Raw genomic sequence first — 19,705 nt, 5'->3', positions numbered from 1 at the left:
TCACAATACAATGCTATCATTTTGATTTTAAACTATTCTATGTATCTTAAAGAAATTAAGAAGAATTTAAAGAATTAAGAGGAAAAATTAATATTTTATATTTACTAAAATTATTTAACATTTCTAGTCTTGCTAGTATCTTCTAGTATTCTTCCAGTATCATTTTCCTCTCCATTCTCTCTTTTCTGGGAGTCCAGATGTATAGCATGCGAGATAACTTTTGATATTGTCCCATAGGTTCCTGAGAATGTTCTTTTTAATTTTTCTGTTCTTCTGATTGGATAATTTTTATTGATTTGTCTTCCAGGTTCACTAGCTCTTCTGTTAAGCATATTCAGTGAAATTTTTTACATTAGATATTATAGTTTTCAGTTTTAGGATTTTCTTTAGGTTCTTTTAATTCTTTCTACTTCTCTGCCAAGATTTCCTATGTAGTAATTTTGGCTGCATTCTGGATATTGTAAATGTTATGTTATACAGATGTTGGATTCTGTTATATTCCTCTGAAGAGGGTAACTGTTATACATTTTAGCACATATTTAACTTGGCTGAACTTAAATACTACCTTCCCTGTGATGGATAGCAGCTAAAATCTCTGTTCCAATTTTTTAGCTTTAGCTGGACTTTTTGGAGGTTAGGGGTCACTCAGAGATTTGGACACAATTTGGAGAATCTGTGGCTCTCAGGCTTTAAATCTCTCACTTTCTAGTTGCTGTTTTCACTTTCAAAGTTTTTTCTCTGGTTCTTCAAGATATTAGCACTGGAGGTTTCCATATGAGTTTTCATTACCTAGTGTGGCTACAACTACATAGGGCCTATCCTTTCACAAAAAAATTGTAATTAAAGGGGGTTAGGGAACTCACACAGTGTTGTTTTCTTCTTTCAGATATTGTCTCCCCTGTAGTTTTTTGCCTGCTTTGTGTTGCTGTCTAAGTCTTCAGATAGCGTTTTTTTTTTTTAATTGAGGTATAATTTACATATAACATTATATTAGTTTCAGTTTTACAACGTATTGATTCAATATTTGTATATATTGCGAAATGATCACCACAATAAGTAATGGTAGACTATTTGACTATAGATAACTTTTTGTAGTTCTTATCTGCAGGAAGATTGGTCTGATAGAAGCTACTCTGCTATTACCTGAATTGGAATATTCTCACTGATATGTTCTGAAAGTGAGTTTTAAGTCTAAATCTGAGGTGATAGAGTCATAAATCTGTGTGCTAAGAGCTTCCTGTTTACAAGGCTGTATAAAACTTCTAAATAATTCTCTTTCTTGGGCGCAAGACTAGTAAAGTCTTTCTTTTCCTGGTCCTTCAGAGTAGAAGTGGAAAAACTTCACTAAGTGCAATACGTCAGTTTTAACTAGTCTTTAATTTTCTTGCAGCTTCTCCTCTTAAAAATAATGATGAAGGTTCTTTGGACATATATGCTGGTTTGGATAGTGCTGTTTCTGGTATGTAAATTCTGTAATAAAATAGTTTTGTTTTGTTTGGTCAGTCTATTGGAATTGTTTTGTTACTAAATTTTAGAGTAACTCATAGATCTTGAACAATCTGCCCGTTTTTTTGAAATGATTACACTTAGGTTAATTATTTTCTTGCCCAAAGCTTAATCAATAAAACAAGTTAGCATTCAGATTTGGTATTCATTTATGTGTCAGATTTAATTGGACCTTGTGCAAAAATATTTAGTACCATTGAAATGCAACTGGTGGTCCTGTCTGTACATAAATTACTACTCATACTGTCACAGGTTACATAATACTAGAACTTTTGAAAAGGGTGGTTACTGTAAATATTTCAAATGTATTAAGAGTGTAATACACAGAGAGTATCATGACCTATTCGAATTATAAAACTTCTCCATGATCAAATCTCTCCAAGTTTTCAACAAATAAGATCCTCATGCCTGATTTGTTGGTACAAGCATTTTAGGTAAATTGGTTTCCCAACTCTCATCTGTGAAATTAGTATAGATATGGATGAAATGCAGAAGATGGAGAAATGTATAGCCCACGGAGTCGTGATAGACACAGCATCCAAAAGCTTAACACATACTGTTACTTTTTTTCCCACCTGTATTGAGATAAAATTGACATATAAAATTGTATATTAAGGTTGTACAGTGAGTGTATTGATTTGATACACTTACATACTGCAAAATGATTACCAACATAGAATTAGCTAACACCTGCATCATATTACATAATTACCATCTTGTTTTTGTGGTGAGAACATGTAAGATCACTTTCTTAGCAACTTTCAATTATATAACACGGTATTATTAAGTATAGTCACTGTGCTGTACATTAGCTCACCAGAATTTATTCATGTTATAGCTGGAAGTTTGTACTCTGAACTGTATCTCCTCTTTTCCTCCACCCTTAACCGCTGATAACCACCATTCTAGTCTTTGTTTCTAAACATTTGCTTTTTTACATTTTCACATACAGTAGATGTCTTTGTCTGACTTATTTTACTTAGCATAATGCACTCAGAGTCCATTTATGTTGTCACAAATGGCAGGATGTCTTTCTCCTGACTGAATATTTCATTGTGGTGTACACACACACCCACACCCCTTAATCATTCATCCATTGATGGGCACTTAGGTTGTTTCCACATCTTGGCTATTGTGAATAATGCCACAGTGAACATTGGAATGCAGATATCTTTTCGAGAACCTGTTTTCAATTTTTTGGATCTATATCCAGAAGTGGGAGTGCTGGATCATATGGTAGTTCTGTTTTTTTTTTTTCTTATCCACAGTAGCTTTACCAGTTTACATTCCCACCAACAGTGTACAAGGGTTCCGTTTTCTCTACATCCTCACCAACACTGGTTATCTCTTGTCTTTTTGATGATAGCTGTTCTAACAGCTGTGAGGTGATATCTTGTTGTGGGTTTGATTTGCATTTTCCTGATTATTATTTTCTGTACCTGTTGGCCATTTGTATGCCTTTAGAAAAATGAATGTCTGCTCAGTTCCTCAGCCCATTTTTCCGTCAGATTTTTTTTTCTTTTTTGCTATTGAGTTGTGTGAGTTCTTTATATATTTTGGATATTAAACTCCTTATCAGATATATAATTTGCAAATGTTTTCTCCCATTCTGTAGGTTGCCTTTTCATTTTGTTCATGGTTTCCTTTGCTGTGCAGAAGCTTTTTAATTTGATGTAGTCCCACTTGTTTATTTTTGGTTTTGGTGTCAAATCCAGAAAATCAGTGCTAAGACCAATGTCCAGGAGCTTACCCCCTATGTTTTTTCTCTAGGAGTTTCATGTTTTCAGGTCTTACATTCAAGATTTTAATGCATATTGAGTTGATTATTGTCCAGGGTGTAAGATAGGGGTGCAGTTTTATTCTTTTGCATGTGACTATACAGTGTTCCCAACACCACTGATTGAAGAGACTGTCCTTTCCCCATTGTATATTCTTGGCTGCTTTGTCATAAATTAATTGACCATATGTATGTGGGTTTATTTCTGGGCTCTTTGTTTTGTTCCATTGATCTGTATGACTGTTTTTATACCAACACATACAGTTTTGATTACTATAGCTTTGTATTATAGTTTGAAATCAGGAATTGTGATGCCTCCAGCTTTGATGTTCTTTCTCAAGATTGCTTTCGATAGTTGCAGTCTTTGTGGTTGCATACAAATTTTAGGATTGTTTGTTACATTTTTGTGAAAAATGACATTGGAATTTTGATAGTATTGTCTTGAATCTGGAAATTCGTATTTTAATATAAGGGCTTTTTTATATGTTTATTTTAGACAGTCCTTCCAAATCCTGTGTACCATCCAGAAGTTGTTTGGATTTATATGAAGAAATTCTTACTGAAGAAGGAACTGCAAAGGAGGCAACATATAATGATGTATGGGTTTACTAGAAGTATTAGGACAGTTATTTTACTCTTTTGTAGCTCCTGAAGTACAGGCATCTACTTACTGTTGCACAAACATTCTGTGTTTAGGAAGCAGTTCTTAGACTAAAAGACTACTTAAATCAGTTTCTGCCTTCAGATCTACTTTTTAAAACAATGCTTCCTGAATGATCGTCTAAGTTTAGTTATAATTTTGCTTAATTAAATTTAAGTGCCTAATGTATAAAACCTCAACAGGCAATCAGTGTGATATAACACTTTATCTTTTCGTGATTTGCACTGTTATAAATTGTCCTAAATCTTAAATTAGACAAATTTCTTTCTATGTTATTTGAATTTTAAGGTTTGGAGATTGAAAGTGAAACTAAAGAGAAATTTATTAAAAACTTTAAAAACTAGTAATCTCTACACTAGTAGTCTTACTAAATTTACCTGTTAGTAGAATTAGAACTCTTCTGCCCTTTTTAGTGGGTTGATTTACAACAGTTTAAATATTTTGAAATGTTATTTAAGCCAAGAAAGTAATTTAGAATGATGCTTTAATTAATCTTTTTATATTTTACAGTTGCAAGTGAAATATGGAAAATGTCAGCTACAAATGAAAGAGCTGATGAAAAAGTTTAAGGAAATACAGACACAGGTACCATTATAATGAATATTTTATTTTTGCCCTATTAACTTTTAAAATCAAAATTTTATAAAATTTTTTGTTGGAAATTAAAATGTTGAAATTTTGGCAGTTTATACGGAAACTCATTAGTATTAAGTAGGAAATCTGAAGAAACATGCATAATTTTCTTTAAAATTGATGTAGGAAAACTATTGATAAATGACATTGACATAAAAAGATCTGTTAGAATAGTTAACAGTTAAATAATAGAAAATTCATAGAGATGATATTAGATGGTTTAAAAGAGAATGATTTGATGAGCAAAGATTTAGAATGGCTGTTGGGGTGGAATGGTGATTACTTCAGAATTTTTGCCACAGTGACTTTTATGGTGATCATACTGCAAAAATCAGGAATGTCATGTCTTTCTGATTTTTATTTTTTTTATAAAGTTGTTTCTCTTCCTTTTCTCTTTCCTCCAAAGAACCAGTTAATCCTAGATTCATTCTTTTTTCATTTGAGAATTAGTACATTGTTGCATGTTACAGCTAAGTTGTTAAATATAACAACATTTTTTATCATTTTTATTTTCAATTTTCAAGATAATGACCCAGGGAGACCTTTTTTCTTGTTATTTGTTTTCTTCATTTTGATTCTGTTTTACGTAGTTTCACTTTAAATGGCCTTTCTCTGGTGCCAGTTGTCTTCTCTGAATCTCAGCTTCCCCGTGTGTATAATGAGCACAATAGTACTTCTCACAGGACTTTCTTGAGAATTACATGAGATAAAATATGTCATTCCTGGCATGTAGTTAGCATTAATAATCACTAGCTATTATAAGTAGTAGTTTAATAATCCTGTAGATACATACTTGATTAAATATATTTTATGATATTTAGAATTTCAGCTTAAAAAATGAAAACCAGTCGCTTAAGAAGAATATTTCAGCACTTATCAAAACTGCCAGAATGGAAATAAACCGCAAGGATGAAGAAATAAGTAATCTTCACCAAAGGTATAATTGAAGAGGGTGGATCTGTTTATAAATTACATGGGTGTTGATAGGTGGAATATTTTTAATTTTGGGTGGAAAGATATGAGAATCATGCATTTTATTAAATATGTAAGGTTTTACTGTGACTAATGGTATATTATCATAATGGAATATATATGATTATTAAATAGAATATTGTCACATACCTCTCTGAATATATTCAGTTTTCTGATACACTGGGATTTCCTTTGGTACTCTTCACTTCCATGGTGTATGATGTATGGTGTATGATGGTGTATATGTTATGGGTTCTACTAGGCTCCCAACAAATTATTAAAATATAAAGAGTGCGTCTGTGCTCACATCTCTTATTAATAGACAGCCCTTAAACTATCTCTCAATTGTATATTCTTTTTCCTCTCAAATAGATTTTCTACTTAATCTCTCTCTCTTCCTCTTTTTTTCAGTTGGGGGAACTGTGCTCCAGAGAATTCCATATCTCCCCTCTCCTTCACAGTCACACCTCCAAAAATTATCTAAATCTGCTGTCGCCATTTCCTATTTCTAGTCACTCTTGAATCTATACCACTCTGACTCCTGTTTCCATTGGTCCACAGAAACAGCTGTCATTTTGGTTAACAGTGACTGCCACTGAAGCCATCAAATAGTTTTGACTTTGCATTTTAACTTATCCTCACTTGTTTGATATTGTTGACCCTCTTTTCTTGAAATAGTCTCTCCCTTTGGCTTTCGTAAGTCTTAGTTTTCTTCCATTATTTAAAAAACTTTTAAAATTTATTTAAGTGTGTTTTTCCAGGACCCGTCAGCTCCAAGTCAAGTAGTTGTTTTAATCTAATTGTGGAGGGCACAGCTCACAGTGGCCCACGTGGGGATCAAACTGGCAACCTTGTTGTTAAGAGCACCGCGCTCTAACCACCTGAACTAACTGGCCACTCCTAGTTTTCTTCCTAAGTTGAGATTTATTTTTCTGTACTTGGCTAATTTGGAATTCTTCAAAGCTCAAACCTATATCCTTTCCTTTCTCTATCAGTATTTTCTTATGAGGGATTCTCACTCATACTAGATCAGTTCCATGTATATGTAGATAACTACTTTATAAGTTTTGTATAAAATTTTCAAAATTACCTTATCCAAAACTGAATTTATGATCAAACCTTTTCTATTGATCTTGGTGGATTCCCATCATTTATTCAGCTGGTGCAAGCTAGAGACCTAGATGTAGAATTACCATTTAATTTATTGCCTAAACCAGGACCCTTTTGAGAATAGAAGGGAGTGGTATTAATAATTACATTGAGGTTGCTTGGCAAACTGGGATATATAGTCACCCTGCCCAGGAATCGTCATTGAAACTTACATCTTGATTATCACTCAGATCCAGATTTATTACCATGTTCTATTGATTTTTACGTGTTTATCATCTCCCAGGTCATTCATTTCTTTCCATTTCTACCATCGTTGCTGCCCATCACTCTCTGAATTGGCAGCAGTCTTTGTGCTGGGATCTCGGTATTCACACCTGCTCTTTCTAACCTCTGGATTGTGTCTTAATATTAAAGTCACAGGACACTTTCTAAACCACAAATCTGGAAATCTCACTCACAGAACCACCACATCCCATCCCCTTTCTTGATTAAAACACATTAATGGCTTCTCATTGTTCTTAGGATAAAAGATCATAAATCTTAACTTGGCCCCAAAAGCTTTTCACAGTTTGGTCCCAAACTGCTTTTCAGGCCTTGCCTTCAGTGCATACCTTTCTTTGCCCTAGGCGTCGTAGCTCTGGTATATTCCCGGCATTCTTTCAGTTCCTTGGATGTACCATGAGCACTGCCTTTGCATGGACTGTTCCCACTGCCTGGACTGCTCTTCTTCACCTGCTGAATGTGCCCTCATCCTCAGGCCTCATCATAAACATCGTTTTCACAGTGCATATTTGTCTGTTCTCCCTGATTAGGTCAGATCTCTCTTTTGTCACTTCATATAAACTTGCAGTTTTTAAAATCATGAATGAAATTACTTGATTAGTATCTTTCTCTTCCACTAAACTGTAAACTTTTTGTGTCCACGTTTCCTCATTTGTCTCAAAGATATCTTCTAATATTTGGTTCTTTGTGACAGGATATATATTAGTTTCCTAGGGCTGCCATAACGAGGTACCACAAACTGGGTGGCTTAAATAACAGAAATTTATTGTCTTACAGTTCTGGAAACTAGAAGTCCAAGATCATGCTGTCAGCAAGATTGATTCATTCTGAGGATTATGTGATGGAAGGATCTGTTCCAGGCCTCGCTCCTTGGCTTGTAGATGGTCACCACGTGTATAAGGTGACCATCTACAAGCCAAGGAGCGAGCCCTGCAACAGACCTCTCTTTATATTATCTTCCTTCTATTCGTATCTCTGTCCAAATTCCCCTTTTGATAACGACACTAGTCATAATGGATTAGGGCCTTCATCCTAGTGACTTCATTTTAACTTGATTACCTCTTTAAAGACTCTATTCCCAAATAAGATCACATTTTTAGTTAGTGGGGGTTAGGACTTCAGTAAATGAATTTTGAGTTCATCCAAACAAGATCCATAATAAGGTCTATACTTTGCCTTGGGTTGTATGTCTCCTTCATCTTATTTTATAGAAGCCTTCCCCTTATTCCTGAGTCTTTTAAGTTTTGGTTTTCTCTTCACGTTTAGTACTGATTAGGAACTACAGTACTAATACATGGAAATTCACAGACATTATGGAAGTTCGGGAAGATGGACTTACTATAAAAAGCTAAAATGAACTATTTACATGTACTTGTTAGGAAAACTGCTAGTTTTCTGAAACACTAATATAAAACCTTAAGATTTCAGCTTTTTTTTTTTAAATAATAAATACGTACCCTTTCCTTAGGAAAGAATCACAACACTGTATCTTTTTTTTTGACACGCTCTGTGCCATTTTAAGATGGCTATTGATGCTTTGGTTTTCTGTACGATTGTATGTGAAACAGAAAATTAGAATAGGGAGCTACATAGAATTCTGTTTTGATCGTCTGTTCTGCAAAGTTTCGTTTTACCTTCTGTTTCAATTGGACTAGAGCTAGTGAGGACAAGAAATAATGTTACTTGTTATAAAAGAAGTGAATTTGTGGTTTGTTTGGGAGTTCTATGCCTGTGGTAAAGGAAGTGAGAGCGACATTGGCAAGTGCTGGGATAGAACTGAGAGGTCCTCCAGATTGTGTTTGAGAAAAGAAATGAAAGAGAGTTCTGTGTTTTGAAAACTGGCCCCTTTAGTTGGAAGCTGGTAAATTCTTATTACTCATGCCTTTATACAAAGTAAAATTAGTTTTCCCAGTATGTGTGCTCCCAAATTTTAAAGTGTATCACATGTGATTAAAATATGGATTATTAAAAAGCAATAACTTTGGTTTTTTGTTAATTTTTGTTTCTTAATAGATTGTCCGAGTTTCCACATTTTCGAAATAATCATAAAACTGCAAGGACATCAGATAAAATCTTAAATCATAAATCCAGATCTCCCCATTTGAATGATTGTGCAAAAACTGATCACAGAGTGAAAAGTGATGTTTCTAAAGATGTACATCATAGCACTTCACTGCCAAACCTCGAAAAGGAAGCAAAATCACATTCGGAAAAAAAGAGCACTTTGCATTTTCCTACATCTACTGAAAAACACTGCACCAATGGCATTTGGTCACGTTCCCATTATCAGGTTGGTGAGGGTAGCTCAAATGAGGATAATAGAAGAGCGAAAAAAGATACTGGATATAGCCAATATAGTAGAGGATCCGATAGAATACGAAAAGATGTGAACACTAGCTGTGGTGATGGTGAACCAAAGAACTTAGAGGCTAGTCAAAGGCTACAAGGACGTACTGAGAAATACAGTAAAAGTGAACCAAAGGCTGAAAGCAAAAATTCAAAGTTTAAAAGTAACACAGATTTGGATTACAAAAATGAACGCATTAGCTCTTTTGGGGAGAAAGAAACCCATAGAGAGAGGTCACACACTCGAGTAGAATCCCAGAGTGACAAAAAGATAGAAAGGCAAAGTGAAAGATCACAAAATATAAATAGAAAAGAGCTTAAGTTACAAGACAAAGAAGAAAGAAAAGTTGATCAGAAACCTAAATCAGTAGTAAAAGACCAAGATCATTGGAGAAGATCTGAACGAGCATCTCTTCCTCATTTCAGGAATGAAAAACCAAAATCTTCTCATAATTCAAGTAAATACCATCTAGAAGAGAGAAAAGGAAGGGAAGATTGTAAAAGAGACAGGGGTGTGAGTAATCATAGTTTTCAAGAAGGAAGATGTTCATCTTCTCTTTCAACCAGTAGAACTCACAAACACACTAACTCCAAGGAAGCTGAAGCTGTGCACCAATGGGAAAACACACCTTTAGAAACCGAAAGGCATAGAACTGAAGAGAAGAGGAAAAGAGAACGAGAAAGCAAAGAAGAAAACAGGTATATGAGAAATGAAAAAAGAACACCTATAGAACATTTGCAAAAGACTAACAGAGAAACTAAGCAGACCACTACTGATTTAAAGAGACAGAATGAGCCTAAAAATGATAAAGTCTCTAATAATGACATTTCTGAAGGTGGAGATAATAAAGACCTTGCAATTAAAGCTGAGAGTGGTCCAAATGAAACCAAAAACAAAGACTTAAAGTTGAGTTTTATGGAAAAATTGAATTTAACTCTTTCTCCTGCTAAAAAGCAGCCTGTTTCTCAGGGTAATCAAAAAATAACTAACATTCCCAAATCCAGTGGCATATGTGATTTGGAGTCCTCGGCACAGGATAAAACAGTGACATGTGTTACCTCTGTGAGTAAACATAACATGGAGGAAACCAAATCAAAGTTATTAGAAGCAAAGGATGTGCTTTCAGCAGCAGCATCTGAACCCAGGACCATGATTCCAGAAGGGAAGGTGGAAGAAGAAAACAGTTTGTTAGTTAAACCTGTTGAGAATACTGTGCATGGTGACATGCCCATTTGTGATACAGAGACTTCCTTAGCACCTGTGGAAATGGAGCAAACAGAACCTTTGTTGGCGTCATCAGCAGAAACGGAGCAAAGTATCAGTGGTGCAGTTCCTTTGGTGGTGGACATATTACCAACAAATGTTTCTCAGAACTTTGGCTTAGAATTGGATATCCAAAGAAATAATGATTTAAATTCTTGTCGTATTTCTGAAGATAGAGAAATGAAGGAGGCTCTTTCAACAACAGTGGCCAAATCCAGTGAAAATGTTTTGCAGCCTTCAATTGAAGAAGCTGGCATTTTGCAAGTAGTCCTTTCAGAAGCTGGTAACCCCAAATTTGAGCCTTCCCTAGTAGATACACCACTGGTTGAGAGTAAGTCTTGCTTACCTAAAGAGACTCTAGAATCTTCACTTCAGCAGGTTCAGTTAATGGACCACAGACTAGAAACTGGTGAAACAAACTCAGTGTATCATGATGAGAACTCGGTTTTAAGCATTGACCTTAATCACCTCAGACCTATTCCAGAAATCATCAGTCCTCTGAATAGTCCAGTGAGACCTGTAACAAAAGTTCTTAGATTGGAAAGCCCATCTCAAGTATCATTATGTAATAGTCATAAAGGTAATAGTTTATGTTATCTTTTATAATTTTTTGTGAGAATGTAAAATACATACATAAGCAAGATGAAGTAGTGCTTTTTCTTTTTTAATAACTTAATAACACATTTAGATTCCCATTGTTAACTAGAAATGTACATTGACCTTTTAATCTAAATTTAGGTAATTCTTATGTGGAAAAAAGGAGTGGTAGGACAGATTATTTCAAATAACCCTTTGCTGGCTTTCAGATATATTTTTGTTGTTCAAAAGCTATCATCAGATGACTCAGTAGGTGATACTGCTAACCTGACGTAAAGATACCTGAACAATTGGTTGATGGTTATCCAAATGACCAAACTGTACATTATCATTGTTGTCCAACAACTCCTGAGCACTTCTGAGAACAGTAAAGACCAATGACATGAATAAGTATTAGGCATTAACATTTTGCTTTTTAAAAGAGCTATTAAAATGAAATACTTGAGTATTTCTTGTTATATTTAGTATGGAAATGTCAAATGACTAAGACTCAATGGTCATGTGACTGTAATGTACTTTCTCTTCCACAGATGTGTTTCCACCAAATTCAGCTCATTCTACCTCCAAGAATCAGTCTGATCTCAACAAGGAAAATCAAAAGCCAATTTGCAAATCTGACAAATTTAGAGAAGCAGATGCCCATAAGAATTCATCTATAGATGAATTAGAAGAAGGAGAAATTCTAAGCGACAGTGAAAATTCTAAACCACAAAAAGGTTTTGAAAAAAGTGCCAAGCCTAGAGCTACTGAAGTGCACAACACAAAAATTAGCCCCAGAAGTAGGAAAAGTACTGTGCATTTGGATAAAGACAATAGGAAAACATCTATAGCAATTCAGCAGACCAAAAGGACTTGGAATAAGAGACAAAGGGAATCTAGCAGGTCTTCAAAAACAGAAAAGAAAGACAAGACAATGAGCACATCCAACCTGGAAAAAATAGTTCCAATTATTGCTGTACCCTCTCGTGTACGAGAGGTTATGCACATGTTACGAATGATAAGAAAACATGTAAGGAAAAATTACATGAAATTCAAGGTGAATTTTCCACTAAAACAATTTCATAGAATTATTGACTCAGCAATTTTGAGTTTTACATCACTAATTAAACACATTGACTTATCTAAAATCTCTAAGTCAGTGACTATTTTACAGAAGAATCTCTGTGATGTCATAGAATCCAAACTTAAGCAAGTTAAAAAAAATGGCATAGTGGATCGTTTATTTGAACAGCAGTTACCAGATATGAAAAAAAAAACGTGGAAATTTGTAGATGAACAACTCGATTATTTGTTTGTTAAGCTTAAGAAAATCTTAATAAAGTTTTGTGATTCCACAAACTTTGGCAGTGACAGTGATGAAGGAAAACTTGAAAAGATAGATAAAGGGAAAATACAACAGAAGGGGAATGTGCACAACTTCAAAGAAATGCGGAAACAGAAATCCCCCAAAGCAGAAGATTCTATTTATTGTAAGTCTTTACTGGGGTCTAAAAAATCGGAGGAAAAACATCAAGACGAAAACAACACCAGTATTAGCACAGTAAAAGACGACATTAAAAAGAGTTTTAACACTTGTTTTGATAATATTAAGAACTCTCAATCTGAAGAGCACTCCTTGGACCTAAACTGTCCGAGCACCCCAAAGCCAGGAAAAATGGAAGGCAGCACCATTGAGGAAGCACAGACATCCCAGCACGCAGGCTTGAAGCCAGAACGCTGTTTCGAGATACTTACTGAACAGCAAGCATCTAGCCTTACTTTTAATTTAGTGAGTGATGCACAGATGGGTGAAATATTTAAAAGTTTGTTGCAAGGTTCTGATCTTTTAGACAACAGTGTTAACTGTAATGAAAAAAATGAGTGGGAATTAAAGACTCCAGAGAAACAGCTGCTGTGTGAATCTATACCAGCTTGTACAACAGAAGAGCTAGTTTCAGGGGTGGTTTCTCCATGTCCTAAAATGATTAGTGATGATAATTGGTCATTATTATCATCTGAAAAAGGTCCATCTCTGTCTTCAGGGCTTTCGTTGCCAGTTCATCCTGATGTATTAGATGAAAGTTGTATGTTTGATGTGTCTACCAACATAGCTTTAAGTAAAGATAATATATGTAGTTCAGAAAAGAGCAAGCCCTGTATTTCTTCCATACTTCTTGAAGATCTAGCAGTATCTTTGACAGTACCATCACCTCTGAAGTCAGATGGCCATCTCAGTTTCTTAAAGCCTGAAGTTTTGTCTAGTTCAACTCCTGAAGAAGTGATTAGTGCCCATTTTAGTGAAGATGCCTTACTTGAGGAAGAGGATGCATCTGAACAAGACATTCATTTAGCTCTGGAGTCTGATAACTCAAGCAGTAAATCCAGTTGTTCTTCGTCATGGACAAGCCGGTCTGTTGCTCCCGGATTTCAGTACCACCCTAACCTACCCATGCACGCTGTGATAATGGAAAAGTCCAATGACCATTTCATTGTGAAGATACGGCATGCAGCACCACCTACCTCCCCTAGTCTTACACAGAATACGGGGGATAGTGAGTCATTAACATCTTTGCCCAGAATGGCAAAGGAAGCTGAGGAAGCAGCAGAGAAGGAATCTAATTTATGTCAGAACACAGCTTTTGAATCTGTGGAGGAATTAAAACATTCCAACAAAAATGTTGACAGCAGTAAAGCAGCTCGCGAAGAGCAGGACTGTATGATGCAAACACAGGTTCCTGATATATATGAGTTTCTTAAAGACGCTTCAGGCAAAGGGGGTCATCGTAATGAAGTGGCCGAGCAGTGCTTCAAGTTGCATCAAGTATGGGAACCAAAAGTGCCTGAAAGTGTGGAAGGATTGCCTCTGATGGAAGAAATACCACATTCTGTTGAGGGTCGTCTTCCAAACACATATGTAGACCTCACGAAAGATACAGTCACTGAGACCAAAAACTTGGGGGAACTCATAGAAGCAGCAGTTTTAAATATTGATCAGTTGGGATGTTCTGGAAGCAATTTGGATCAAAATGCTCAAATATTAGACACTGTCCAGCCTGGTACTGTTGATGCTTTTATTGATTTGACAGAAGATGTTTCAAGGGAGAGTAAAAATGAAGATAACTGTCCTGCTTTAACTGTTGAACACTTGGGGTGTCAGGTGTTATGTGTAGATGAAGATAACTGTAAAGAAGAGAAGGTGCAAGTGACAGACAAGCCTGTGGAATGCATTGTTGAGGAAGCCTGTATCGATTTGACCTTGGAATCTCCCAGTTCATGTGAAGTGAAAAAGGAGGATTTAAAATCGGAGCGGGCATCAAATTCAGAGTTGCCTGGGGCTTTGGATAATGCTCACAAGAAGAGAAAAAACCTTTCTGATTTAAATCATTCTGCTCAGAAAAAACAGAGAAAGGAAACAGATTTAACCAGTAAGGAAAAGACCAAGAAAATATCCCCAAATTCTGGTGAGAATGGTGAAGCTCACCGAAGGAAAGCGAACAAGAAAAAGGCCCCTGCAGTGACTAAAGACCCCTCATCGTTGAAGGCAAGCCCGGGGATGAAGGACCCATCACCAGCATCTGGCAATTCTCCTGTAAGCCTTTCTGCAAAAAATGTTGTTAAAAAGAAGGGAGAAATAATAGTTTCATGGACAAGGTAAGGATTTTCTGAGATGTTTAAATCACCAGAAAATTTTGAGAAGCCTGTAATCTATTCTGTCACGTCATCATAGTTGTTTCCCATCCTAAAATAAGGAAAGTTGGTGACTTACTACAAAAGTAGCAAAGATGTTAGAAAATACATTCTAGGGTACAATCTAGCTGTCTTATAGAACAGTCTAGAGCCGTGGCTCTAGATTAGGAGCCACATTCCATAACCAGGAATGTACACTAGCACCATAGATAGAACTTCTCATTGTGTTTTAAGCTCAGCTTTTCAATTAAAAAGAATTTCATTTGTAAAGAACTGGTATAAGCACATTTTGGAAACGAATGACAGGTGGTAAAATGGGGCAAAAAAGGGTGAGCTTTTATCATTGAATTTTCCCCTAAATTAAGAGTTTCAAAAAAGTTTTGTAGGGGTGGCCAGTTAGCTCAGTTGGTTAGAGGGTGGTGCTGATAACACTAAAGTTGCCAGTTTGATCCCCGCACGGGCCACTGTGAGCTGCGCCCTCCTTAACAACAACAGAAAACAGTTTCATAAACAGGTTGTACTTTAGACTTTTATGTGAACTTTTTAAGAAATGCAGATTTATAGACCCCATTTCAGACAGATGTAAAAGTAACCACCATTGTGAACCATTGGACTAGAGGTCTATGGTCTGCAGACGTAGCTAGAGTACACAAGGAGGGAAGCTGAATTTTGTTGAAATCGGTGATCATTTCTGTTTAATACCAAAGTCCTCTGTGCCTTCATTTCAGGTAACTTACAAGATGGCATGATAAAATCTCAGATTGTCATAACACACATGGATTCTGAGTCTGTAGACAAAGCAAAGGCTGGGAATTAGAAGATTTGGATTCTATTTTACTTTTGGTTGTTTTCCTTACTAAGTCTGTGATCATATTTGGGCCCTAATTTTTTTTTTTTTTTTTTTTTTTTAGTTTCTAAGGAGGGCTCAGCTCACAGTGGCCCATGTGGGGATCAAACCGGCAACCTTGGTGTTATTACCCTAGCATCATGCTCTAACTAACTGAGCTAACCGGCCACCCCCGGTCCCTAATTTTTAAAGTACTATATGAATTAAAGGTAGAATTTGAAAAAAGCTTTCATTTTGTCATTAGAATAATTGGTATGTTTGTTTTAGGAAATTTTTGGAATAAGTATGAGCTCAAAGATTAAAATCATCCATAATCTTATTCCTCATAGATAACCATTGTCCATATTTTGGTATACAGACTTTTTCTTTTTTCTATGGTTTTTAATAAAAATGTCACCTCCTGTTGGTGGACAATTAAGGCAGTGGAATTTTTGTTAACATTCTGCTCTAATCTACAAAAGCTAAATAACATTTTCCCCCCTTTAGAAATGATGATCGGGAAATTTTATTGGAGTGTCAGAAAAGAGGGCCATCAATGAAAACATTTTCTTATTTAGCTGCCAACTTGAATAAAAATCCATCTCAGGTAAGGACCCAGCTTTTATATCTCTATAATTTCACAGATGTTACTACTCTAAATACTTAATTTCATTTTTAACATGTTTAAAATATGTAAATATTAGCCTTCTTTAAAAGTATGGCTTTTCATGTAGGACTGTTATAAACTAGGTAATCATGGAAGAACAATCCTTTTTTTTCTGTTATCTTACCATTTACTTATTTGATCTCAAGCAGTTTTTTGTAATGTTTGCTTAAGAAAATTTAATACTGAAGAGTTAAACTAGCAATCACTTTTAGTACGAAAATATTTTTCTAAACATTACATCTCTTTATTACTGATGGTAACTTTTGTAAGAAGTTTTGTGAAAGTAGTCATCAAAGATTTTTTAAAAATTGAGATATTGATAATTACCACTCATTTTTAATTTTTCAGGTCTCAGAAAGATTCCAGCAGCTATTGAAGCTCTTTGAAAAGTCAAAGTGCAGGTAGTTAATGGTTACACTACAGGAGACTAGTAAAGTAAATGGTTGACACTCTAAACTGTGCAGTGAATGGCCTGTTAGTCATTGAAGATGTGAGGAGTGGGTGAGAAACCTCCAGTTGAGTTCCTGCCTCAGTCTCGGGTTGGAGGATGATTGCTGGTACAGGCTTCTAAGGTCATCTCATCTACAGGACGTGCTCCATGAAGCCTGCTGCCGTTCAGATCAGCATGGCATTTCTCCTCAACCTTCTGATTGCTGAGGAGTCTAACGTGGGGGGTGGAGGGACAATCCATTTGATGATTAATACAATTTTTTTTATAGATGAAGAAAAGTAAAACATTCTTGAATACCAGTATGTTTCATAGGCAACGATGTCTGTGCCGTCATCGTAATTTAGTATTTTTCACATTAAATTATTTTTTCTCATTTTTAATTAGGTATGCTAAAGTACTTTAAAACACAAAACATATATTCATAAACATGAAATCCATTTTCATCTGAAAAGATGACATGATTTACCATCTTAAATTATTAGTAATGTCCACAGACATGTTTCCTGAGTTTCTTGAAGCTATTCTTGTACAGGTTTATTAAGGCAATACTGGTTTACCAGCAGGATTTCTCTGTAAGACCTGAATCAGTTGCTTAAATATATCACTATTTCTCAGTTGATTTGTAGTCATAATTACTTAAATGCAGAACACCCAATTTTAAATTAAGTTCAAATTAAATTAAATCTGAATAGAAACCATACTTGGCCATAGACCTCAGCGTGAAGGGTTCTTAATATATTTGAGTGGTAAATCTGTTTCTAGACCAGATGTAAATTACCGTCTTTAGAAACTGTTAATTTCAGTATCCTCTCAAAGCAACTAGTTTGCTAATGAGACGCTCAGGAGATATTACTATGAAGGTAAAATTTCATTTATATAATTCAGAATGTGAGACTTAATAAAAGGGAATTTGAAGGAAAAGCTTATTCTAAAGAACCTTTAAAAATATAGTTTAAGGTAAAAATGGCCTGATTATTTTTCAGATTTACTGTGCTTTAAAATTTTCACTGTCTTTAAGAAATTAAATTGAGTTTTTTATTTTGAACCTGAATGTTATCTTAAAAGATGACACGTAGTCTCTTCTTATAAAGATAACGTGTATTCATGGAAGAATTAATGCGTGTTGGGAAGTGATGCTTATTAGTTTGAAATTTCCAAGATCAATTCCATTACAAATCTAAAATCTTTTATTGGATTTGATATTGGAGATTTTATTGGCCTGCATGACAGTACAATTAATGGGTTATTTCATTTCTGTCTTGTCTTTAACTGATATCCCCCCCCAAGTACTATAATCTGATTGAATTCTTTTCAAAATCAGTATAATGATAAAGTTACCAAACTGATTTTGTAAAAAGCTAGTTCTTTAACGTCGATATTATCTAAGTGGAACTCATTTAAAAGATCATTTTAGGAAATGGTCATATCAGAAAAATAGAATCATAACTTCAGCATTTTCTTACATTACAGATAATTTGCTGAATTCCTTGGAGTCTTAATTGATATTGCATACTACACCGAAGTTTGGAATTCCTCATGTTTTAAATGGGGAAGTAGAGGGCAATTTTATGACATTTGATTACTGTATAATAATTACATGTTACTACTTGCTGACTCTTTAATCTCAAGTCAGCATATTCCTCTTGTTTCAGTCGTCAGTCTGATTTGCTTACCTGTTATTGGTCCAGATACTCATTTTTAAACAGGTTGGGATTTGTTATTAACATAAAAGCAATGATATAGTATCAAAACCTTAGTTTTCATATTTCAAAGAAATGACTTTTTTTTCTAGATTTTTAATAGTTTTGTAGCATTTTAAATTTAGTTCATTTTCATCTGTTTTTATTTGCTTTTCTAATTGCCTCTCATTTGGGTAAATTGTAAAGTAATTTAAAATGTATCTGTAAATATGTATACTTAAAATAATGTAAAGTACTGTGTGTGTGTGTATTTGTGTGTATACACACACATAAATGGCTTTGCCTAGCCAAGGATTTTTTTTTTTATCTGTATAAAACTTTTTGTACAAAGTTTGCTTTCAATACCAGTAATGTACAAATAAAACCATGTAAAGTTCTGTTATATTTTGATTAGACTGTTTTTTGTTTTGGGTTTTTTTGGTGTGTTTAGATAATAATTAAAGGTGGGGGGAGGAACAGGCAAAAATCCCAGGGCACATGGGAAGCTATTTTGAGGTGGTTCTTGGTCGGGGTGTGGCTGGCTAAATATCTATGTGTAGATTCATTAGAGAAAACTAGTTACCTTTTGCTGCTTTTTCACAGCAGGTACTAGTACAGTGAACCAGACCTCAGCTGCATGTGTCCTCACAGATAAAATCAGGGCAGCACCAAAACCCTTTTGGGTGGATTTGGGGAAAACAGGACTCACTAGCTTGCGCATTATTTGTTCACTCTTCTTCCTCCAGGTACATAGGACGGGTGGGTTATAATCTAGGCCCAAGACTCTATCTAGGAAGTGCCTTAGGAAATTGACATTTCTCCCAGGGTGCCTGAAGGGGAAGTCCTGATCTTAAGGACTGCTTGGTAGATAACAAACTGAAATAATTAGTTGGCTTTTATAGTGCTGGTGCTGTCCACCATATTGCTTATCTTCCCTCCCTTTGAGCCCCAAACGTAGCCTAGAATCTGGGCCTCAGTTTTTCCCCAGTGCATCTTACTCAGAATAGCCCATACCACCAGGTAAATGAGTTCACAAGCCAAAGTAAAGTGATAACTAAGATACCACTGATTCAAAGGAAAACAACGAACTGAATTACGTAAGTGTCACGCAGGGACTCAGCTCCCGCTCCCCACATAAGAACGCAGGATATGGTGAGGCCAAAAAGGAACACCAACGGAGCCATAGGTAGGGGAGTCATACCACTATATTCTCGCTGGCGGCTGGAAGCAGGAGCCTGCCTTCCTATCCGCAGCCTGCCTTCCGATTC

The 19,705-nt window shown here is 35.4% G+C and overlaps 1 protein-coding gene across 2 annotated transcripts in view; it reads left to right on the top strand.

Moving 5' to 3' along the window:
* The window catches only part of CASP8AP2 (caspase 8 associated protein 2), a gene marked incomplete at its 3' end in the record, with an annotated part of 32,257 nt that extends 13,416 nt beyond the window's left edge, over positions 1-18,841 (top strand). The window contains exons 4-12 of one of the 2 annotated variants that reach the window (XM_081040985.1): positions 1,391-1,459; positions 3,780-3,880; positions 4,455-4,529; positions 5,399-5,514; positions 8,955-11,131; positions 11,679-14,778; positions 16,148-16,247; positions 16,656-16,708; positions 18,229-18,841. In XM_081040985.1, coding sequence (XP_080897111.1) covers positions 1,391-1,459; positions 3,780-3,880; positions 4,455-4,529; positions 5,399-5,514; positions 8,955-11,131; positions 11,679-14,778; positions 16,148-16,247; positions 16,656-16,708; positions 18,229-18,232 — 5,795 coding nt within the window. Of the gene's footprint in view, positions 1-1,390; positions 1,460-3,779; positions 3,881-4,454; positions 4,530-5,398; positions 5,515-8,954; positions 11,132-11,678; positions 14,779-16,147; positions 16,308-16,655; positions 16,709-18,228 lie in introns of those variants that run through there. The other variant, XM_081040986.1, reaches the window with a different exon arrangement.
* Between the last annotated feature and the right edge of the window lie 864 nt (positions 18,842-19,705).

This window comes from Rhinolophus hipposideros, assembly GCF_964194185.1.
Source record: "Rhinolophus hipposideros genome assembly, chromosome: 3".
NCBI lineage: Eukaryota > Metazoa > Chordata > Mammalia > Chiroptera > Rhinolophidae > Rhinolophus > Rhinolophus hipposideros.
This window is presented reverse-complemented; position numbering and strand designations above follow the sequence as displayed.